The 25,747-nt window shown below is 39.3% G+C and overlaps 1 protein-coding gene across 2 annotated transcripts in view; it reads left to right on the top strand.

Moving 5' to 3' along the window:
- The window catches only part of IMPG1 (interphotoreceptor matrix proteoglycan 1), a 140,164-nt gene that overhangs the window by 84,319 nt on the left and 30,098 nt on the right, over nt 1-25,747 (top strand). For both annotated transcript variants that reach the window (XM_043591861.1, XM_043591860.1), the window contains one exon: nt 24,592-25,103. In XM_043591861.1, the coding sequence (XP_043447796.1) occupies nt 24,592-25,103 (512 nt within the window). The remainder of the gene's footprint in view (nt 1-24,591; nt 25,104-25,747) is intronic.

Below are 25,747 nucleotides of genomic sequence, written 5' to 3'. Positions count from 1 at the left end.
CCCTGTTCACTTGCTCTCTCTCAAACTAAATAAATGAACATTAAAAAAGAAAGAAAGAATACAACTGAAATAGCTAAAAGGGCCTTTTAATTGTTGGGAATACTTGTTTAACCATGGGACCTGGAGGGCAGCAAAAGAGATGCTGAATAAGAAGAATGACCTTGGAAGTAAAACAGCAGTGGGAGGTGCTGGGCAGGAAGGGTGAAACACCAGTACTGGCAATGCAGGGCCCTCCTGGAGGGGAGGACGGCTTGCTGCTGGAGGATTTCCCTGGGAGAATGCAATCAAGAGAGTAATGCTTGATCGAGGATCAGCAGTGGGACAGAGCATCTCCTAGTTCAGGGAAAAGAGAAAAGCAGAACTGACTCAAGGAAGCAGATTCATCTTGTAAATTGGACATAGACACAGTGACCCCTGCACTGTGCACCTGTAATTTGCTAACTTTCTTATAAACTTTACTCATGATTCCAGCTTTGCCCTAAGCGGGTGAGTATTTGGAATGACTGCCCATGGAAGTGAGAGTAAAAAAATTAAGGCAAGATTTTAATGTTAGACTGAAGTACAGAAAGGTGACCCTACCCATCTTCCTGGGGGATATCAGAGGGGGGAAGACGGGTGGGAGACCCTTGCTGAAGGCCCAGCTGTATTTCATTCAGGCAAACCTTTTCACCCAACACCTCTCCCAATAAGCGTTTTTCTTCCTTGGCAAAGGGAAGTTAAGCATAACCATAGAAAAACAGGAGTATTGCAATATCTAGGCCCTAACTGCCTTAATATTCATTATGGAAAATGGAATCTCTACCTGGCATGACTCATGGATGAGTGCCCTGAATTCCTAGCTAAAAAAAGAAAAAGAAAAAATGATTTTGAAAAGACTTTGCTGAGACTTAATTATACATGAAAAGCCTCATTTCTGGAGCAATGTAATCCATTGCTTCATCATATACAAAAGATATGAAACTCTTGTTTTCAGGAGAGTCATCTGAGGTTTTGGAGGTTTGTAGGCTTGTTTTGTTTGTTTTGTTTTCGTTTTCCAGTTTGCAGCGTTCACACACAGACAAATGAATTTCTCAATTCATTTCTCCTCAGGAAGTCTCACTTTCTCTCTTCACTGCTGGAACTGTTTGCTTCCTCTTAGGAACCACAGGCTTGGGGCACCTGGGTGACTCAGTGGGTTGGGCATCCGACTTCGGCTCAGGTCATGATCTCAAATTTCATGAGTTGGAGCCCCGTGTTGGGCTCTGTGCTGACAGCTGAGAGCTTGAAGCCTGCTTTGGATTCTATGTCTCCCTCTCTGTCTGCCCCTCCCCCGATCTCTCTCTCTCTCTCTCTCTCTCTCTCTCTCTCTTTCATAAATAAACAAACATTAAAAGAATTAAAAACAAAAAACAAAGCACAGGTTGGCCAAGAGATCCTGTGTGACATGATATACAGTTTGTAGCAACATGCCTGTAAGGGTATCTTTCAGCCCTCATTATTTTGCTTGGTAATAACAAGTTGTATTACCAGTGTCATTCTCTTGTACTCTGAGGCCACTTTTCCAATTTCGAATTTTCTTGGCAAACCCGTGACCTACAATAAAATATCCTTATATAGACTCCCATCTCTATCTGTATCTTCAGTGGCCTCACCACCAATTCAAAGCCCATTTTACAAGGATTTGATGGACCTAGTTTTTTCCTCAGACTTTATTGCAATAATTATTGAGACCTCCAGCCTATACTGGAATATCAGGACTCTTCAGAATCCCCTCTCATGAATTCCTGCAAGACTCACCTGACTTTTTCTCTTTCTTCTTCCTCTCAACCTAATCTCAACTCCCCCTCTGTACATGTGTAATGTGTAGAACCCAAGCAGAGCTGGTCTAGGGTACAGTGAGTAAGACACTAGCCTCATGCACAAAATTTCAAAGGGAACAAAAAAACTTGGTAGTCATATTTAAATGTAAAATTTCCAAAACCAAATAAATGCAAAAAGTCATGATGAACAAAATATCAAAAATGTTTTAAAATTTTCTTAAGTGCTTATCTTTTGAGAGAGAGAGAGAGAGAGCGCAAATAGAGGAGGGGGAGACAGAGAGGCAGACACAGAATCTGAAGAAGTCTCCAGGCTCTGAGCTGTCAGCACAGAGCCCTACATGGGGCTCGAACCCATGATCTGTGGGATCATGACCTGAGCTGAAGTCATACGCTTAACTGACTGAGCCACCCAGGCACACTAAAATATCAAAATTTTAAATGAAGATAAGCTGTTGTTTATTTTACAACCTTGCATCGTTGTATTAAATGAACAGTCATTTCTAGTCCACCACTGTTCCTGCCCGTGTTGCCCTTGTCTACCCCTTCAGGCAAACTTTTAAGGGTTGACATAGCTGTAAATGGATTGGAACGACATGGGGCTTCACATATGCTTTTGGATTGTAGTGCTTTTATTAACTTTGTCTAGGTGGTTAAAATCTGGGAAGATATTGTGATCAATGTGTGCAGGGCTGCCCATTTTTCCTTTTGCCTCAGGATCCAGTAGGCTCAGCACACACAGAACTAAGCCTTGCTAAAATCATGTTCTTTCTACAAGCAGAATTGCTCTCCAAGCTTTGTCTAGCATCCTGGGGCCAGAAAACAGAGTGGTAAGGTTGAAAGAGCCCAGATAATGACATAAATGATATAAACAGGGGCATTTATAAGGATGATAAAAGAACCTGTTGTAAATCAATCAAGCATTATTTTGGATGAGAAATGTATTAATTTTTCCATGCATTTATTGAAATATAAATACTTTTCAGTAGGGTTCTAGAATCAGCTTTCTATTTTCTCTTCCCTAATGACTCCACCGGTCTATTTAAGATTATAATCTCTGATCTGGTCTCACCTGGAAAATGCTGGCTCCCTGTGCCCATTCCTGGATTGGCCAGGTGATTCTGTTGCCCAATGCCTCCTCACTCATCGCAGTCCTGTGTCCTGGGCCTCTCTGCTCTCTGCTCACTGCATCCTCTCTGCCAAGGCCAGCATTTTAAAGTCCCTTTTTGGTGGGGAACATCCCTTCCTTACTTGACTCATAGCAGTCAGAATCCAACCAGAAAGAAACAGAAACTACTTCAGGCATGAGGTTGCCATTTTTATAGGTCAAAAGAGTCAAACATCAGTAGTTTATAACGGTTCAAACTATTTACAAGAAAGGGACTTTAATGCAGGGAATGTGTTACTCATATAGAGGAAGACCAAGAGGCCAAACAAAGCAGGTTACCCAAAGATTAGGAAGGGCAGGCACCATTCCTGCCCCTAGCCTAAAGAGATAAAAGCAGGAAGTGGTATTACCAGAATCCAGTTTATCTGGGGAAAGCTGGAAGCCTGGAGTACCTAATCCAGTGGGAGCTGGAGACACAGAGAAGAGAGAATTGTTGCCAGGACAGTGACTTGAAGCCCACGGAGAGGAAAAGAAACAGCCCCCACTTTTTCCAACCCCTGCCTGCCAGTGCTCACGTTGACCAAACCTACCCAGAAACCAGATGGTACAGAGGTCTTTGAGCTAGGGTCAGTGACCTAGCTCTGCTTTCCTGAAACTGAGAGAAGAGGGGGCAAGGAATGACCGAGGGAAACCCAGCTCAGGATTAGCTCAGAGCCCAATTCATAAGGGGTGCCATCATCACCAGGTAGCAATATGGCATTTGTAGCCACATCATGAAACATTGCTCAGCAGCATCAACCAAGAGCTCTTGATACTCAGTCACTACATTTCCAATATTGCAGGAACCACAAACGCACAGGTCATTGTACTTCAAAATTATTTCCTTATTATTTGAACTTAATTAAAAGCAGGAAGCTCTCTTCCTATGTATTAAGTACTTTTAAAGTTGCTACAGAATTGCCTATTTTCCCATGGAAATGACTTCATGTATACCCAAATCTGTCATTTTCAACAAAGTAATAAGCAGCATAATCACCTGGGCTAGTTCTCATTTAGTGCTAGCATCTAGATGCAGTGGTCCATTTCAGCTGTCCTTGAATTGAAGCGATCTCACTCTATCTTTCTATACTAACTCTTAACCATTATCTTGTCTTCCTCTGCCCCGGAGACACTGTCTAGATAAATGAATGGAAAAATGGATGGAGGTGGATGGATGATAGAAGATGGATGGATGTTAATGATAATGATGATGTCCCTGGATTTTAAATAAGGAGATGTTCCCAGCTGTGTGTGTGTGTGTGTGTGTGTGTGTGACAGTGGGAATCAAAGAGTGCTACGCTTGGTTACTGCAGGGTTATAGATGCAAAATGTGAACCTCATTAATGTAATGTTTTATCTTCTAACCATAGTTAAGATGTTAAAAATAGAAGGAGACAATTGGCTTAGAAAGACAGTAATGATTCGGGCATTCTTCACTACAAGTAGGGAGAGTTTGACTACATTTTCTTTATTCAGATAATAAATAATAAACTGTTGTCTGAATTATTCAGATTTTCTTTTAATGTTCACATTCCCACATTCAGGCTTTGCAGGATGCTATAAATCCTGCCCCCCTTCCCACCATCTGCACTGTCCTATGAACTTGAATTTTTTTTATGAATTAATGTTAATGTGTGATTAGTCTACAAGTTCTTCAAGCAAAGTTCATTGCTCTTAATAAATCTTGCAAATTCTTCAAACTCTGCTGTAAAATTAAGCGTATGAAATATCATATTTTAGGTATAATTATCAATACCAAGAACATGAAATTAGCAAAATGCACTAAAAGCAGTTCAAGAGTGTTTGTAGATCACTTAGGGATGAATATATGCTGAGAAGTTTAAGTCTTAAATAACTCCAGCTGGAACGATTAAAGTATCAAAAAAAGTTCATGCTTCTAAACTGTCTTTTAAAATCAGAAATTTAGAACCAGTCTCTTTCATTCCTCCCTTCTTTGCACGTAATGATTCCCTCTAGCCGATAGAATTTGATGTACTCTAAGAATATCCTCAAAATATGTCTTTACAGAAGCAACTTACAAAATGCATTGAGGCAGTAAGTGATTGCTTTAAGTGGCTGAAATACAAATATCTTCTGCAACCATAACCTGGCCAAAAACACTAAAAATGATCATAACTAGTTCTCTTCCTATGGGAGATTTATATTCCATTAAGAAATAAGCAAAGAAAGGTGTTAACCAGCTTGAATTGACAACATCCTGGAAATTCAAACATGCTTTTTAACATGTATTTGCTTTTTAACAAGTTCTATAGATACACAGCAGAAAATGTCATTTCTTTCCAAAATGGCATTCATTGATATAAAAAGCATTTTAAATGTCAAATGGAAGAACATTTCTAAAGGAACTTCAGTGCGATCACATTATGAATTTCTTATTCTGTAGAGTACAAAGCTACTGCCTAAAATTGAATTTCTCTGCCTATAATTAAATTAATTCTAAAGAAGAGTTCCCCTTTTGCAGACTTCACAGATTTGGGTATTAAACATAAATGTTCACATAGCTCTTCTTGACCTAACTAAGTCAAATATAATAAAGAGGCACCTGTGGATTGAGGAACTGGAAAGATTGAAGGCAGAAGAACGATGTTGTTTGACATGCTCCTCAGGGGCAGATCTGGGCTGGGCTTTATCAGAGTACTTCAGTCACTGGAAACTTTCCCATAATGAACTGTAGAACCTTTCCTTTACCAGTGTTCTCACACTTTTCCACAAATCAGAATCCCTTGGAGGGCTTGTTAAAACAAATTGCTGGGCCCTTCCCTGAGAGTTTCTAATTCTGTAGGTTGGGGGGGGGGGCGTAAATTTTCATTTCTAACAAACTCTCAGGGGATTCATGCCATTGGGGGGTTGTGGGCACACTTAGAGAACTACTGCTCCACAGTGAGAGCTCAAACTAGAACTTACACTTGAGCTTCACCACTTTCAAAGCTCTTTCATGCCTTTTTATTTAATTCAGTTCTAAACCATCCCATAAGATGCACAGGATAGCTGATTCTCTCCATTTTATGGATTGTAAATGAAAAACACTGAGGCTTCTCTACCTCTATTCTTGGTCTCAATGAATACAACAACCTCCAATGAAGGTGCCCAAACTGGAAACCTAGAAGTCACCCAAGACTCCCTTCTCTCTCTCCACCCATCCAGCCCTTGCCCAAGCCATGCTGATTTTACTCCCTATCTTAGGGATACCATGCTGTCTTCCACTTCTGGGACTTTGGATATATTGTTTTCTCTCCCTGACATACTCATACTCATGTTTAAATTTTTCTGGAAAAAAAAGTCTCATAAGATTTGATACATAATATTAAATCAGGATAAGTTAGTCTTTTATACATATCTATTTTATCCTCTTTTTAGTATTCATGAACCCAATTTCCCCTTCAAATTTATTCATTTTCTGGTAGATCTTTTTAAAAATTTGCCATTCCATAAGCATGTGATTGTGTCTGAAACTCTCTTGCTTGAAACCCATGAGGCATGGTTGCTGAGACCTACTCTTCATGTAGAAACCCAAGTAGCTAATCCTCCAATACAGTGTGGAATCAAACTCCCATTTTTCATACTCACTTCAATAGGTTTTTTCTTATCATAAGTACTTTGACTCTTCACTCTTTGAATTTTTCCATTTGGCTCATTAATTTCAGCACTCGCCTCATCAGGGCCTGGGGTTTAACAGGGTAAGCTGCTCTTCTGAGAAAAAGTTTATTGCTAGTAAATATAATTACTCTTTTATTACGATATTTTATGAGAATATAAATAAGGGTTTTGCTACATTGTCAGACTCACAATTGTTAAAATGCACCTGACATAATTTTCCTTAACTTGAAATTTCTACAGTCGTTGTTTTCATGACAAAAAGGTCTCTGTGGACTTCTTGCTAGAAGTTACACAAATCTCAGCTTCCAGACTCTCCCTAACCAGAATGGAAAGGAAGTGATGGCATTGTCAGTAGACTGCCTCTCCCAGCACGTAAAGATAGTTATGCCACCTGGAAAATGGTGGTTTAAGTGGTTTAATGATTCGTTATTGAAAAGTGAAAAGCTGATATCTTGTTTTATATCATGTGTTAGTAAATTCATATGCTGCTGATTGGCAGGGTCGTTGTTCTGTCTGTAAATAGCTTATAATTCACAAAGATTCAGCAGCACCACTTCATTGGATGTCCCCACCCCCCACCCTTTCTCCATCCAACTCCTCACAACATATATTACATCTAGCACCTTGCCAAACTACCCATTATTCTTTGAGACCATGACTATATTGCCCGAATAACAACTTTATTAAGTACTCATGCACTGATAGTTATACTAAAAATGTATTCATCTATGCCTCGGTTTCTTTATCTGCTCAGACGGAGTGATAGCACCTTAAAACTTGGATGTGTTGGGGCGCCTGGGTGGCGCAGTCGGTTAAGCATCCGACTTCAGCCAGGTCACGATCTCGCGGTCCGGGAGTTCGAGCCCCGCGTCGGGCTCTGGGCTGATGATGGCTCAGAGCCTGGAGCCTGTTTCCGATTCTGTGTCTCCCTCTCTCTCTGCCCCTCCCCCGTTCATGCTCTGTCTCTCTCTGTCCCAAAAATAAATAAACGTTGAAAAAAAAAATTTAAAAAAAAAAAAAAAAAAAAAAAAAAAAAAAACTTGGATGTGATCTTTAGGTACAATAACATACATACATACATAGAAGGTGTTCAATAAACTGGAGCTATTACTGTATTTTTAGCTACTATAAGAAGTAAGGCAGGGAATGTATATATCTTGTTCGTTGCTATTGCCCCAGTGTCTTACAAGTACCTGGAAGATGGTATATATTCAGTGATCTTTTTTTTTTAATATTTATTTATTTTTGAGATAGAGTGCACGCACACACACTTGGGTGCGTGTGTAAAGGAGGGGTGGAGAGAGGGAGGCAGAGGATCCCAAGCAGGCTCTGCACTGTGATTGCAGAGCCCGATGTGGGGACTCAAGCTCACCAACAATGAAATCATGACCTGGCCCAAAATCAAGAGTTGGCCTCTTAACCAACTGAGCACCCAGGTGCCCCAGATATTTAGTGATTTTTTTTTAATGAATGCAAGTATGCATACTTGAATGAATAAAGCCCTGGCAAAGAGGACAACATCAATAACTTTGGGGGTTTTGTGGGGTTTTGTTAGGAAAATTGAACTTTAGTGCTGTGTCATAAGTTAAGTTTGAGTAGGACTTTTAAATTTTCTCAGCCTCAGATTCTTTGTCTGTAACTAGAGTAACAACCCCATTTCTCAAAGGGGTGTTAACAGACATAAATGACATAAAGAATGAGCCCTGGGAAAAGAAAGCAATAACAAAATATGCCAGAAATGAAAGAGCGTATTGGGACTTACTAAAAGGAAAGATGGAGAAAGAACAAAAGTTCATAATCTTTGATACAAAGGCTCCCTGCCTCAGCAGACCAGCTTCACTGTATGTGAATGGTGGAGTCAGGAAAGAGGGGGCCACACACAGACCACACAGGATGGAGGAAAGGGAGAACAGAGGCAAAAAGCCAAAGAAAGGTTTGTAGGTTTGTATCTATTATTTAAGTAACTGATGTTGAGTCAAATAATGGGAAAAGTTTTGGTGTGTTATGGGAAATAAATTACAAATTTGTATGCAATGTAATCACCTGTTACAATATTTGCTAAAACTTTTGAGGATGATTTTGGATAAAATATGGGAAAAAACTTCACAAGGTATAAAATGTCAGATAACAATAAAATTACTTGATATTTTTGTAGCTAAGCTATCACAATTAGTGAGTGTGCCACAAAGTCACTTGAAACTTTGAGATTTGGAGAATTTAGAGTTCCCGCTTTAAAAAAGTCTCTCCAGGGTGGAGACTCAGTCAGTCTGACTGGGTGGCTCAGTCAGTTGAGCGTCAGACTTCAGCTCAGGTCATGATCTCATACTCCATGAGTTCGAGCCTCGCATCGGGCTCTGTGCTGACAGCTCGGAGCCTGGAGCCTGCTTCAGATTATGTGTGTGTGTCTCTCTCTGCCCCTCTCCTGCTCGTGTTCTGTCTCTCTCTGTCTCAAAAATAAATGAAAACATCAAAAACAAATTTAAAAAGTCTCTCCAGGTCTTCTCATCCAAATAAAAAATAAAAAACATGAGAAAGAGTAGAAAATCATAACACTTTATAGGTTGTTATTAGCACTGCTAGGTCTTTAGTCCACCTTGAATTCTTTATTGAATAAAGTGAACTTCCAATAAGTGAAAACTTATGCTTAAGTCTTTGGCAATAATCTTAATTTGCCAATTTTCAAACAATTGAAAAATTTTTTTTAAATTAATTGAATAATGTATAATCTTATATAATTGGATTTTTCTATTATACTGTAAGTTAAAAGATTACACAACCTTATTACACAGGTAAGTTAAAAGATTACACAGGAACTCTAGCCATTATTTAATGTATGTTGTATGTCATAAAGTAACAATTTTCCTTCCATATGCCAAGAACTTTTTTTCGCAGGGGTTGCCTGGGTGGCTCAGTCGGTTAAGTGTCCAACTCTTGATTTCAGCTCAGGTCATGATCTCATGGTTTGTCAGTTGGAGCCCACATCAGCCTCTGCACTGACAGTGCGGAGCCTTCTTGGGATTCTCTCTCTGTTCCTCTCTCTCTCTGCCCCTTCCTCACTCACACTCTCTCTCTTACTGTCTCTCTCAACTTAAATAAATACTCACTCACACTCTCTCTCTTACTGTCTCTCTCAACTTAAATAAACTTAAAAAAAAAAGAGTTGGGGCGCCTGGGTGGCGCAGTCGGTTAAGCGTCCGACTTCAGCCAGGTCACGATCTCGCGGTCCGTGAGTTCGAGCCCCGCGTCGGGCTCTGGGCTGATGGCTCAGAGCCTGGAGCCTGTTTCCGATTCTGTGTCTCCCTCTCTCTCTGCCCCTCCCCCATTCATGCTCTGTCTCTCTCTGTCCCAAAAATAAATAAAAACGTTGAAAAAAAAAATTAAAAAAAAAAAAAAAAAAAGAGTTGTACCTCTCAAAAAAAATTTTTTTGGCAGTTTCTTTTTTTCTTTTTTTTAATAAGCTCTATCCCCTACATGGGACTTGAGAGTCACATGCTTTACCAACTGAGCCACACAGGCACCCCTTACCAAGAATTTTTTTTTAATTGTTTTAAGTTTGTTTATTTTGAGAGAGAGATAGAGAGCTGGAGAGGGGCAGAGAGAGAGAGAGATAGAGAGAGGAAACCCCAAGCAGCTTCCACAGAGTCAGCGCAGAGCCAGATGTGAGGCTTGAACTCACGAAACTGTGAGCCAACATCAAGAGTCAGATGCTTAACCGACTGAGCTTCCCAGGCGCCCCACCAAGAATTTTTTTTAAATGCAACTTCCTCAGACTTACTGGTTCTCAGTCCTGACTGCACATTAGAATGCCCTGGAAAGTTTTTCAAACATACCACTGTAAGGGCCCTCTTCTAAATGAAATTAATTCCTTTGCAAAAAGGCCCAGCTACTGATACAGGTCTGAAAACTTCCCAGGATTCTAATATTTACTCAGGGCAGAGAATCAGTTTTTTGATTCATGTTCTCCAAATAACTCAGTTGGATTCCATTAACTGCCTTTGACAAACGTTAAAGAATAATTTTTTAAAGGGATAAAACCAAGACTCTCATTCAAATATAAAATGAACACATGTCGAAGATTTTATTTAACTCATTAGTTAATGAGGGAACCAATAAGATGTTACAACTGATTCAAAGGAGAATGCACAGAACAGACAAATAAAAGTCAGGGATCAGGGGCACCTCAGTTGAGCGTCCAATTTCAGCTCAGGTCATGATCTCACAGTTTGTGGGTTCGAGCCCCGCATCAGGCTCCGTGCTGACCACTTTCTCAGAGCCTGGAGCCTGCTGCAGATTCTGTGTCCCCTTCTCTCTCTGCCCCTCCCCCACTCATGTTTTGTTTCACTCTGTTTCTCAAAAACAAATAAATGTAAAAAAAAAAATTTTAAAGCCAGGGGTCAGCCAACTATAGCCCTATAGGCCATGTCCAGCCTAATGCTTGTTTCTGCACAACTAGCAAGATAAGCAGATTGTTATTTTTATATCTGCACAACCAGCAAGATAAACATGTTTTTATTTTTGTTTCTAGAAAATATCAAAGAATTATAATATTTTGTGACATGAAAATTGTATGAAATTCAATTTCACCACACACACATCCCTGCCCATTGGTTTACTGGAGCTCCTTTAGATCTACAACAGCTTAGTTAAGTCATTGCAATAGAGACCATAGAACCTATACAGCCTAAAATATGTACTATTTGGCTCCTTTCAGAAAAAAAAAATGTGCCAATCCATGATTCAGGCAATCAAGAATGCTGACACAAATTTGCAAATTGATCTAAAACTTGTCAAAATCCACCCAGCAATAAAATAGAAAGCTTAGAATCATCTCTCCCATAGGAGGGAAATCAGTGACATCTCCATCCAAGTAAAATTTTCTTGCATCTCTGAGAACTTGAATTATTTGCATTGCCATTACTTCTGTATAGCTTATAGAGTTTTAAAATAGCCCAAAGACCATAAAAAGCACAGAACCCTCTAAAAGTACCTAACCTCCAAAGGTCTGCCAGGTGATGCTCAGTATTTTCTTGAAAAGACACCTAATAATCTTTTTTTTATGTTTGTTTTTATTTTTGAGAGAGATAGAACATGAGCGGGGGAGGGGCAGAGAAAGAGGGAGACAGAATCCGAAGCAGGCTCCAGGCTCTGAGCTGTCAGCACAGAGGCTGATAAGGGTCTCGAACTCAAGAACCTTGAGATTATGACCTGAGCGGAAGTCAAAGGCTTAACTGACTCAGGCACCCCGACACCTAATAACCTTTTATACTCATGTCACAATCTTTCACAATTTTTCCCAGCGTGAACTAAACTACATTAACTTTTTTAGGACATTAGAGATCTACTCTGAACAGAATTCATTTTATTCCAGTATGCTTAGGGCATGGGCAGGCCCTATTTCATCACACATCTCTGCTTCAGGAACTTGGCACACACCGGTGACTGACCACCACTAACTGACCTCTGACTTCCAGCTTCTCATTCACAGACCAAACATTAGTCATTATTGGGCATGTGCAAATTACTCTATTTAAGATGCTCCCAGGGGCGCCTGGGTGGCGCAGTCGTTAAGCGTCCGACTTCAGCCAGGTCACGATCTCGCGGTCCGTGAGTTCGAGCCCCGCGTCGGGCTCTGGGCTGATGGCTCAGAGCCTGGAGCCTGTTTCCGATTCTGTGTCTCCCTCTCTCTCTGCCCCTCCCCCGTTCATGCTCTGTCTCTCTCTGTCCCTAAAAAAATAAAAAAAAATTAAAAAAAAAAAAAAAAAAAAAAAAGATGCTCCCAAATGAAAGACCCAGACTCTGCCCTCAGAGAACATATACTCCTGGCACAGGCATTTCCAAGCCAATAGAGATACTCCATTTTAGGTCCAATTCATCTGTGATTTTATAGCTTCCCACCTTCCCAAAGGAAAATGCAGCATCCTTCTAAAATTCCTATCCATACTGCATTGCTTTTATTGACTGGTGGGAAACAACTCTGCAGTAAAACCAAGTCTGATCATCCTTTAAAATGCATGCTTAAAGGGCGCCTGGGTGGGTGGCTCAGTTGGTTAACTGTCCTACTTCGGCTCAGGTCATGATCTCATGGCTTGTGGGTTCGAGCCCTGCATCAGGTTCTGAGTTGTCAGCACAGAACCTGGAACCTGCTTCAGATTCTGTGTCTCCCTTTGTCTACCCCTCCTACTCCCCACCTCTCTCTCAAAAATAAACATTAAAAAAATAAGTAAATAAAATGCATGCTTAACTTTTAAACCAACTTTATTTTCATTTAAACTGTTGAATATTTATTGCAATTAAGAAAATCATCATTAAACTTACCTTCAGTATTTTTATGATATTCTTATGAAAATTTTTTGTGAAGTAACCAGTTTTCCAAATTTGCACTGAAATGTTTGCCTTATTTTAAGAAATAACACTTGCTTTGATCTTAGCAGTTCACAATCAAAAATTGCTTAAGGTCATTCTCTGAAGACACTTTCCTGAAACCAGACTGGCATCTCCAACATACACACCAGTTTTCTTCTGCAAATGAGCACAGCTTGTGGTTTAAAGAATTGCACTTGTTAATTTTGCTTTCTTAGATCATATTTGGCTTTGCTCCTCACCACATCCCTAAAGCCATGAGCACAAGTCTTCTTACCAGCTTTATTTCACAAATGCAGATCTACCAGCAAATGAAAATCAGGTCTCCCTTTTATGCTTCCCAAAGCACTGTGAGTGTCCTCTTTCACAACACCTACTTGTGATCAGGTAGTTAACGCTTGAAGACTGAATGTTCCCTGAAGACAAGGGCCAGGTCTGCTGTGTTCATCATCCCACTGTCAGCAGTCCAGGAAGATGGGTTCTGGAGTCTAACTATGTGCCTCCAAACCTCAGCCAACGCCTTGCAGCCTTGGGCAAGTTATTTAACTTCTGTCTGTGCCTCAGTTTTCCATCTGTGCAATGGTCATTATAGTACTTATTTCATGGGTTTCTTGTGAAGATTTAGTTAATGTGTACGATGCTTAGAACTGTGCCTGTTATGTACTAAGTAACAAAAAAATAGGAGCTATTATTATGACCTAGCAAAATGCCTGGCACATATCAATATTCAATAAATATGTGTTAAATGAATTAATGATTGAGTGAAGTAAAGGAAGAACTGAATCAAATATTCAAACTTTCTAAGTCTAATGCCTTTTTACTCTTCTGTGCTTTCTTGAGTATACAGAAAACTTACTTTTAGAAAACAAGTTTCCACTAAATTATCAAACAATGATTCCACTGATTCTCTATAAAAATAATCAGTGGATTAACTGAAATTTTCTTTTCTGGGTTTGCTGCTCCAGTCCTTGACTTAAAGGCAACATACCTTTAAAATAACCATAAAGTCCTCTCTAGCAATTCATTTAAATCACCATGTTATACTGTGACATAGTAGGTGTTTAATAACTGAGGAATGATTGGTTTAGGGAATCAATGAAGAATGCATACCTACATATAATTTATAAAATTAGAGCTTAGAGCAGTGTGTAAAACAAAATATACCAGATAATTAAGGACACAATTTTATTCATACTGTTACAATAGGGAGAGCAGTTCATTAATGAGGAATGTCTCAAAGAAAAGCATGGATGGGTTTGCTGTTGGTTTTTTTTTTTATTTGAGTATAGTTGACACACGATGTTACATTAGTTTCATGGGCATAATTTAGAGATTGACAGGTTTATACATTATACTGTGTTCACCACAAGTGTGGCTACCATTGTCTTATTATATCACTATTACAGTGTCATTAACTGTGATCCTTATCCTATGCCTTTATTCCCGTGACTTATTCATTCTATTGCTGGAAGCCTCTATCTCTCTCTTTCCTTCACCCATTTTGTCCACTTCCTTCTTGCAACCATCAGTTTGTTCTCTGTATTTATAGTCTGGTTCTGCTTTCCATTGTTAATTCCTTTATTTTCTTTTTTAGGTTCCATATGCGAGTGAAATCATGTTGTATTTCTCTTTCTCAGTCTGACTTATTTCACTTGGTATAATACCCGCTAGGTCCATCCATGTTGTCTCAAAGCAGGTGGAGTTCTATAGAATCAAAGGGAGTCATCTGTGAGGCTTATGGGAATCTTGGGAAAGCGTAGACAGCAAGTCTTCCCTAAGTCCTATGAAGAAAGGTGATTCTTTGCAGTTAGCCCTTTCCCAGAACAAAAAAGATGGTGGGGAGATTTCGGAAAGCAAAAGGTTTGAGATGAAGGCTTGTTAACCATAGCTGTTTTCTGGAAAAGCTCAGATTAAAGTTCAACATTGTCAGCAGTAATTTTCAATGGGGCAGTTTACTACTGTACAGGGATATGAATAACAGAAATTAAGGGTCATCAATGACCATATTAGAGACTGTCTACAATATAATATTTTGTGTGCTTTCCATAGTTCTAAATTCACATTTTATTTTATCTTAATCTTTATTACTTCCTTAGATATATATGAAGTTATTAATAGAGAGAAAAATAAATTGATTATTTCACTTGCAAGCCAGAAGTGGAAAAACACAACCTTTTCAATAATCTTGGAATAAATAATTCAGAAGTCCTTTAGAATTGAAATATGACCATGCTATTAGAAGTTACAACATCGCTGCATGTCATAACCGTGTAACAGTTACTTCATTTGTCCTAAAATGTTTATGTATTCAGAGAAGACAATCAAAAATTTTATTAAGGCCACCAACAAATGAAGGAAAGACATAGATGGGCTTTTTCTAAATGCATCTTTACAATCGCTTTATACAGGGCTGACTTTAATTTTTTTTTTAATGTTTATTTTTTGAGACAGACAGAGAGAGAGAGAGATGGGGGGGGGGCAGGGCATAGAGAGAGGGAGACACAAAATCTGAAGCAGGCTCCAGGCTCTGAGCTATCATCACAGAGCCCAATGCAGGGTTCAAACACAAGAACCACAAGACCATGACCTGAACTGAAGTCAGACTCTTAACTGACTGAACCACCCAGGTGCGGTGCCCCTACAGGACTGATTTTAAAATGAAAGTTGTTAGAGATAGGTTACTCACAGTGAAGAGAGAAGGTAATCAGGTGCACTGCAGCCCCGAGCTGTGTAGTTTTTATATTATATAAGGCAGAGTTTAAGTCTAAGAATTCTCAGATTCAGGTTTTATTTAAGTGAGGGAAAGGTGTAATAAACTAAATTGCAAAAAAAAAAAGTACCTTTGTTGATTGATGATTTGGGAAGAAGAACGCACCATAATAGAATACATAGATGTGCATATTTCATTCTAATGGTGACCACTGGTTGAGGGGACGCTCATCTTTGTAGCCTTAGGCTGCCTCTCTTAATTACCCACTTAAATCAAATCATTTGAGAAGACATAATTAGACAGATACTTCAAGACTACAGTAATTCACATCAAGTAGCCAATACAAAGTGTATAATCAGTTGGAAAAACATAAAATGGCTTAAAGTAAATGGAAAGGTTTTTTGTTTTTGTTTTTTTAAATATGCCTGTATAGTACCTGGAACATAACAGGTGCCAAATAAATATTCCTCAATCCTGCCACCCAAGACTAGACTTTTTTTTAATTTTTTTAACATTTATTTATTTTTTAGAGACAGAGAGAGACTATGAGCAGAGAAGGGGAAGAGAGAGAGGGAGACACAGAATCCAAAGCAGGCTCCAGGCTCTGATCTGTCAGCACAGAGCCCGATGCGGGGCTCGAACTCACAAACCAAGATCATGACCCGAGCCAAAGTTGGACGCTTAGCCAAGCCACCCAGAAGGCCCCTAAGACTAGATTTTGAGGCATACCCTCATAGAAACACCTAACTAAAATAGTAGGAAAACACAATAAAGTTCCCAGCGTTTACAAATTAAGATTCTTACCATTTTCAGTTTTAATACAGATATTATTTTAACATTATTAAAAACCGTAAAGAATTGATAGTAAAATATTTTGTTTCTGTTGTATCTCTGCTTAAGACTTTTACTTAAAATGTAGATACATTTGAAAAAAAATTTTTAAACAGGCACCTGGGTGTCTCAGTCAGTTAAACGTCTGACTTCAGCTCAGGTCATGATCTTGCAGTTCGTGGGTTCAAGCCCTGCGTCCGGCTCTGTACTGACAGCTCAGAGTCTGGAGCCTACTTCGCATTCTGTCTCCCTCTCTCCCTCTCTCTGTCCCTCCCCTGTTCACACTCTGTCTCTATCTCTCAAATATAAATAAACATTAAAAAATAAATAAAATAGGGGCGCCTGGGTGGCGCAGTCGGTTAAGCGTCCGATTTCAACCAGGTCACGATCTCACGGTCCGTGAGTTCGAGCCCCGCGTCGGGCTCTGAGCTGATGGCCTCCAAGAGCCTGGAGACTGTTTCCGATTCTGTGTCTCCCTCTCTCTCTGCCCCTCCCCCGTTCATGCTGTCTCTCTCTGTCCCAAAAATAAATAAACGTTGAAAAAAAATTTAAAAAAAAAAAATAATAAATAAATAAATAAAATAAAATGTAGATACATTTGAAATTTCACATTCACTCTCGATAACCATGAAGCTATTTTTTAATCTGAGGTTTACAAAAACCTAAAAATAATATCTGTGAGAAAAACAATAGACATATATTTATGTTGAATGACCAAACAATAGGCTTTTTAAGATGGTAATTACCATTATTTTCCAAAAAATAATTCATGCTTATTATTTAAAATGTTAAAGGATGGAGAAAATTACAAAAAAAAGTGAAATAAAGATGCTGCAATTTTGCTACTCAGAAATAATTAAATGATACCTATCATTTCAGATATCTCTCAATACAATTAAAAAGATAAAAGGATAGATTGAAGTACTTGTACAAAAATGGAATTTTTCTGTAATGCCATCCTAATAAAATGGACTGCACATAATTTTACTTGACTTTAACAGAAGAAAAAGAAACTGAAATGAAGAGCAAAAAATTACTCAATTTTAGATAAATATTTCCTTACTTCATGACATATTCATTCTTAAGAGATCCCTGAAGAAAGACTACCTAAAATATCAACTTGGAGTCATTATCATTTACATTATATGTACCAACACTAGGCAGCATCTTTGATGTACTGCTATGAAAGATAAATTTATCAAAACACTCATAGTCCAGGGACGCCTGGGTGGCTCAGTCGGTTAACCATCTGACTCTTGATTTCAGCTCAGGTCTTAATCTCACAGTTTGTGGGTTGGAGCCCCACGTGGGGCCCTGCATTGATAGTGTGGAACCTGCTTGGGATTCTCTCTCCCTGCCTCTCTCTCTCTCTCTCTCTCTCTCTGTCAAAAATAAATAAGTAAGCTTTAGAAAAAAACACTCATAGTCCAGCCATCTTCACCCCCCTACATCCCAAGTTTTGGTAGTTAGGTGAGTATTTTACAATTGTCACATTTCCTAAGTTTAGAATTGGTTCTGCAGTCACAATTCTTATGGCTTCTCTGCAGATTTCCATATTTAAGTGGATTTAGCACTCTCTCTCTCAAACCTTCTACCACAGCTTCTATATTCCTGAGTTCTCTGTTTTGATGTGTCGTTTAGCTAGCTGGGATGTATCATGATATAATTGGGGTTTCTTTAATTTTTTTTATTTTTGAGAGAGAGAGAGAGCACAAGCAGGGGAGAGGCACGGGGGGTGGGGGGGGGGGAGAGGAATGATCCAAAGCAGACTGTGCTGACAGCAGCAAGTCCCATGTGGTGCTCAAACTCAGGAACTACAAGATGGTGACCTGAGCTGAAGTCAGATGCTCAACCCACTGAGCCAGCCAGTCAGGTGTTCCAATTGTTTTAAGAAGGGCTCATGCATGTCACAGTTCCTGAGGGCTTAGCTACTAAAAGAAATACTATTTCTCTATTCACAATACTTCTAACATCAAATGTGTGGAGGAGTTTTTAATATCAATCAATATTCCAACTCTTCAGACACCAATTGGCTATTGTGCAATTTAGTATGACACTAACTACTCAGAGTTGGTGCAGTCCCCACAGGTTAAGGGCTCAGCTCCACAAGACTGCCCCCCACTTCAGATGCAAGTCCCAGACTATTACTTGTACTTTTGATCAATGAGCTGTAAGTATCCGTCAATGGATGAATGGTTAAAGAAATTGTGATGCAATGCAATATTATTCAGCCTTTAAAAAGGAGATTCTGCCATTTACAACAACATGGATGAAACTGGAAGACATTGTCCTAAGTGAAATAAGCCAGATACAGAAAGAAAAAAAAAGCTGCGTGATCTCACTCATATGTGGAATCTTAAAAAGTCAATACCTAGAAGCAGAAAGCATAATGGTGGTTACCAGGGACAGGGAGGTGAGGGAAATGGGACGATATAAAGGATATAAGGGATAATGGGACGATATAAAGGATATAAAGTCACAGTTATATAGGATAAATAAGTCCAGAGGTCTACTGTATAGCCTGCTGACTGTGGTTAATAATACTGTATTTAATATTGAAAATTTGCTGGCAGTAGATTTCAGTAGCTTTCTCTTCACAAGGAAAAAGATGGTAACTATGTGAGGAGATATTTTAATTAGCTTGACTGTTATAGCCATCTCACTATGTATATGTATGTCAAATCAAGTTATTTAGCTTAAATATATACAATTTTTATTAAAAGAAATAACATTTAGAAAAATGAAAATAAATTGGGGGTTCCAACAAGCACCTTCTCAAGTTTCATAATTTGTTATAATGGTTCACGGAATTCAATGAAACCCTTAGCTGCATTAAGGCATTATAAAGGACATACTAACAAATATAAATGAACAGGCAAGTGAAGAGATACATAGGCTGAGTTCTGGAAAGGTCCCAAGTGCAGGAGCATTTGTCCCTGTAGAACTGGAGTGCACCACTTTCCTGGCACATGGATGTATTCACCAACCCAGAAGTTCTACAAAAACCACAGTTTAGGAATTTTAATGGAGGCTTCAACACATAGGCATGATCAATTATTAACAATCTGCAGCCCCTCACTTCTCCTCAGAGGATGGGGGATAGAGGTGAAATTTCCTACTTCTAATCCTGTCTTGGTCATTCCAGTGGCCAGCCCCCATCCTGATGCTATCCAGGAACCCACCAACATTCACCTCACTAGAATGAAAGATGTTCCTATCACCCAGGAAATTACAAGGAACTTAGGAGCTCTGTGTTAGGAAGTGGAAGAAGAGACCAAATGTATATTTCTTATTATATCACAGCTACTTACTAGCTATAGCTTTCAAATGTGAAGGTCAACTTGGTTTTTGGAGTTACTCTGCCATTTTTACTGATGTCACTCTCTATTATTTCTTAGAACTGCATTTGAATATACAATTATCCCAAATAAGCACTTAATTTTTTTAGATCAAGTCATATTAAAGTGTTCTGAAAAATACAGCAATTCCCTACTTCACATCTCCCCACTGTGCAGTCCCACTTACCAAAAGTAGTCTTTTGACTCAGTTAGCAATTTCTTCTGGAATTTACTCTTCCCATAATTTTAAATGCTATGCATTTTTGAGTCATCAGTTATGTATATCATTTATTGTCTTTCTATTCTTGTCAATAAAGGTTTATGTTTCTTCCAATACCATTCTTCTACCACCCCATCTTCCCAATATGGTAATGACTTATTAAATCAATATTCATCACTTACATATTCACCACTGACCTATTTGCTCTATGTTTTCTAGAGTTTTCCTAGAGTTAATGTTTTCTTTGATTTTTTTATTTGCTTTCTGTTTTCCTAGAGTTAATGTTTTCTTTGATTTTTTTATTTGCTTAGTTTTCTTTGTATTTTATGTCATTATTCTCAAACTTTCCGCTGAATTTTCTAACATTTTTCCACATCAGGTAATGTATCACTTCCACTGTTTGGAGACCTTCCTCTCTTTCTGTCTAGACTGCTACTCTCTAAGCCTACAGAAAGCTGTCCCCTTTGCTATCATCCTTAGAATTTCCTTGGCCTTCTTCTGAGTTGGATTCCCTGATCCCTAGACTTCAGGCTTCCTCTCTCTGTGTTTACTATCTTGTCTTTTGGAGCATATCCTCCAACAGTTTTGTCAAGTTAAAAAATTGACTGCAATAGCAGAAGGTTTGATGATACAAGCATTCTATATACTTGTCTCTTGAGACACCTGGGGTACCTACCTCCTTGAGAGACCCCTTCACCACCTTTCAGGGTTTCCCTAAGTTTTTTTCAGTATCCCATTTCTTCCTATTTCTTGGTTTACCATTGTTTTAGGTGAAAACATCCTTAAAATGGGTATCTGGGAGGGATTTTTTGAGGCTTTGAGTGTTTGAAAATATTTTTTGTCACCCTCACACTTAATTGATAGTATAGAATGCCATCCTAGCCATGCTGCCCTCCCAGCCAGCTGTTACTGAAACATGAAAAACACCTTTCTTTCTTTCTTTCTTTGGCTTGCTCATTTGCATTTGCCGCATGGCTAAACTCTCTCACCTCCTTCAGATCTTGCTCAAATATTAGATTTTCAGTGACTGCTATGTATACATTGCCAACCCAACATTCCCACCCATTTCCCACTTTACTTTATTTCCATAGCACTTATCACCACTTGGAATACTACATATTTCCTATTGTTTACTTGTTTACTTTCTGTCTTCCTCTACTAGACAGAAAGCTCCTTGGGGCCAAAACTTTCAACTCTTTTGCTCACTGATATATTCCAGTACCTGGAACAGTGCCTAGCACATAGTAGTCCATCAGTATTTATCTGTTCAATGCATGTATAATAAACACTTATTTCCTGTCCCTATAATATGCCAAAAAGAAGGTAGTAACTTTCTTGTCATGATAAATAAGAATGGATTAGTTTGATATAGAATTAAGAATTGCTGGTCATGCCACTTGAAGATCTGAAAGAGATTGTGGAATCTCTTTTTAGATTTTTAAACATAAAATAGATGGCTACTGATGTTTATGACATAAGTGTGTGTGTATCTTTTCCTAGAAACATTTAAAATATTCTTTCATCTGCACTTGTCTGTCACACTTTGCTCATTTTGTGCTTTGCCTTCCTCTGGTTACCAGTAGGGTTTCTGGCTGCCCCCACTGTGCTCATCTTAACCCATTACTGGCTTCTCTCACTGTGGGCTTCAGCTTAACCTGAGCTCATCTACTTTGGTTTAGACCAATGTCTCTGCAACCTTTGCTTTTAGACAGGTCTCCCATGCAGAAAGTGACCAAACTAACCATTTCCTCTCTACCCAGCAGCTGGGATTCTAACCAGCAACCCCACCATGCACACTGACATATAAACACAACCCACACCCTCACAGGAATCCTACACACACTGTAATATAAAAGCCAGAAGTCATGTTATTATGAGTCTGCTCATTTTGCATACCTCATGATAAAGTAAATGGCTTTCAGTGCTTGACTTCTCTGCTGCAGTGTAAAAACTTCATGTTGAAATGGCCTGTGTCACTGCCATGTCTAATTTCTACATAAGGATCTAATGAAAAGATCATTATTTAAAATACATTTAGAAGTGGTGCTGAGATGTGACAATATTTTTATTTCAAAAGAATGACCTATAGCCTTAATAGATTCAGTCTCAAGCCAAGAGAGAGTAGAGTTTTTTAAAACCACACTTAAGGGGCGCCTGGGTGGCGCAGTCGGTTAAGCGTCCGACTTCAGCCAGGTCACAATCTCACGGTCTGTGAGTTCGAGCCCCGCGTCAGGCTCTGGGCTGATAGCTCAGAGCCTGGAGCCTGTTTCCGATCTGTGTCTCCCTCTCTCTCTGCCCCTCCCCTGTTCATGCTCTGTCTCTCTCTGTCCCAAAAATAAATAAAAAAACGTTGAAAAAAAAATTAAAAAAAAAACACACTTAAGTAGGACTGCTAGAATAAGCAAAGAAAAATACGAGATGCCCAGCTAAATTTGAATTTCAGATAAATAACGAATAATTTTCATCTAGTATTTCATCTAGGAATCCTACATTTAAGTAGCCAACTGTTCTGTCAGTGAAAGGACTTCTTTAGGTTTATTTTGAGTGTAAAAGATGAGTTTTAAGGTGCTACAAAGGGAAGGAGTTAGGAATTCACTTTTACTGGTTGATGACACAAGGCAGTGGACCATTTTAATCTGGCTAACGTCTATACAGTAACGAAAGTGTGAGTAATAAGATGCTGGCCCAGAAACAGAATGCAGATTTCTATCATTGTGCTTCTTCCCAGACCTTTATCATCTAGCGAAGCAGCAACATCACGTCATAGGAACACAGGTTTATAAGCATTTATTTCCCCATGACACGAAGAAGTCCAATCAAATCACGGATAACCCTCGAAGCCTTTTCGTTTACTCATCCCAGATCCTTCTATGGATGTCTCAGCCAGCTCAGGCTGCTGTAACAATATATCATAGTCTAGGTGACTTAAATAGCAGGAATTTATTTTTCAGTGTCTGAGGCCAGGAAGTCCAAGATTAAGTTGCCAGCTGATTTGGTTCCTGGTGAGGCACTTCTTTCTGGTTTGCAGAAAGAAGGATGCCTTCTCTCACGTGGCAGAGAGAGAAATCGTCTCTCTGCATCTCTTCTTATAAAGGCACTAATCCCATTCATGAGGGCTCTACCCGCATGACCTAATTACCTCCCAAAGACCCACCTCCAAATGCTGTCATATTGGAGATTAGGGCTTGAAAGTATGAATCTGAGGGAGATGCAAATATTCAGTCCATGGCAATGAAGATTTGAATAAAACTGTGGTGTATATCCAGAGAGATCGTGGATGTTAGAAAACACCGTTTATGACACTTGAATGAAGTATGGGTAAACACACCTAAGCATTCTCCCCAAGCGAGAGAAAAGAGGGTACTTCTCTGAAATCTGGGTACAATTCACCAGCAGGCAGATTTTATTTTAAGAAACTAATAAATATAATATGATTCTACCTTTCAGAGCTGTTTATCACTTGGAGTTTCAGTTTGGGTGATTGCACTCTAGTAAATTAGCTGACTCAGAGTCCAAAGATTATATCTGCATCCAGACAGTCCATTCATCATGCTTAGCATTTGGATTTCAACTCGGCTTTCCCACATATTTGCCAAAATGCTGCTGAAGTGATCACAGAAAGCTTCTTGTTTTGATCTGCTTAATGCCTTAAATATTGTCAGTGGCTCTGGATTTAGGTTTATTGGAATATTTTAATAACCCACCAATCTCTTATCTGAAAGTTTCATATAACCACTTTCTTAGTTCATAAATACTTACTGATTTTAATCTTGTCCCCAAAAGGGAGTAGACTTTGGTGGTTCAATGTGTTCCCACCCAAGGAAGAAATGCAAAGTAGTGGTAGAAATTATCAAGGTATACTCATGTAAAAGTGAAAAGATCTTTCAGTATTATCAAATATTTAACAAGATGTATAGCCAATACAATGTTCACATTTTATGTGTCACCCACACCTTTACTTTTGCAAAATCATTTTGCAAATTGGCAAGTTATTCAGTCAGATTATCCAATATTGGAAAAGCATAATTTAAGTTTTAAGTGGTAAAACTACCAAAATGTGTTCACTGGTGTCCAAAAAAATCCAGATGCATAAAATGCAGGCTTGCATGATTGGAAGGTGAATAAAATTTCTGGGCCCAAACTGCATAGCTAATTGGCTGGGAGTTCCAGATGGCAATGTGGGATCCAAATATGTTCCAATGCCATCTGTGTTTTGGCAACATCTGGTGACCTTGTCAGTTTTTACCAGCTGGTCCCTAGGTGTGTTGTATCTGGCTAGGCAGAAATTCCCGAAATTTTAGGTTACTGGTGGTCTTTTAGTGTCATCTTCCCAGAACTATTTGGGCCTGAACAAAATGGGTACAAGGACCCACCCTTTCTCTCCCTAGGTTTGGACAAGGGACTATCTATCCTTTCGATACCAATTTCTTGTTCTTTAAATGTATGACGTTAAAACAATCAATACAAATGCTGTTTGTTTATTTTTTTAAGTTAAGTCTGACTTTGGATTTCCTTTCTTTCTTTCTATTCTTTGTGGAAAATACTTGGACATAATGAATTGGACTTGGAAGCTTTTTCCACAGACAGTTCTTGGTCTCCACCTGCTTCCCTATCAGACACTCTACCTTTCTTTACTGCCTCAAGCATCTTCTCTCTGACTAACCAAAGTGTCACAGACATAATGCCCGTCGACCAAACAGTACTAATCCCAGGACTAACCATCCCCACAGATGATTATTCTACCATCAGCCAATCGGCTCTGGAAATTTCACAGCCATCTGCATCATCAGGCAGCCAGGAAATAGTGAGAGACTTAGATGTAATGGATATATCTGATGCTCCTGCCTCCTCTCAGCTACCAAGATTCAGTGGGTATGTTTCTACCCCGGATGATTTCTTGGAGAATATCACACCTAGCCCAGCTTTACAGTACATCACCACTAGTTCTGTGACCACTGCCAGCAAGGGCCAAGAGCTGGTAGTGTTCTTCAGTCTGCGAGTCGCTAACATGCCCTTCTCCAACAACCTGTTCAACAAGAGCTCTCTAGAGTACCAAGCTCTGGAGCAACAATTCACACAGCTGGTGAGTAAGCACTGCTTCCGATTCTCTGTGTGTTCTTCCTTTCTGTGTTGTTACTTTATAATATAATCACTCTCTGTCTTGAGCAGTGAATGTTGAGAGAGACAAGCCTCTGAGATAGCTGTGGCTGAAGGCATTCAGCTAAAGTGTGGGGATGGATTCAGATCCAATAAGCAAGTAAGTTCTGTGGTCGACACTCCGGACAGACACTGCCACTCAGCCTCATGAGATCTTACCCGTAAGGTCTTTTCATTACAGTTCTTACTTTTTTTTAATTTTTTAAATGTTTATTCATTTTTGAGAGAGAGAGAGGGAGAGAGAAAGAGAGACAGTGTGAGAGGGGGAGGGGCAGAGAGAGGGAGACACAGAATCCGAAGCAGGCTCCAGGCTCTGAGCTGTCAGCACAAAGCCCAGCACAGGGCTCAAACTCACAAACTGCGAGATCATGACCTGAGCCAAAGTCAGACACTTAACCAACGGAGCCACCCAGGCACCCCCATTATAGTTCTTCCTATTTTAGTTTTCCCAGGGATAGTACATAGCCATTCAAGCATGGGATGTGGAATTTAAAAGCAATAGGAGCAAACTTTTCCTAAGTTATAACGCCACAAGCTATTTTCCAGCCATCAAAACGGAAGGATTCAAAA

Source organism: Prionailurus bengalensis, chromosome B2 (assembly GCF_016509475.1).
Source record: "Prionailurus bengalensis isolate Pbe53 chromosome B2, Fcat_Pben_1.1_paternal_pri, whole genome shotgun sequence".
Taxonomy (NCBI): Eukaryota; Metazoa; Chordata; class Mammalia; order Carnivora; family Felidae; genus Prionailurus; species Prionailurus bengalensis.
Note: the sequence above shows the minus strand (reverse complement) of the source record. Positions and strands in the feature narration are given on the sequence as shown.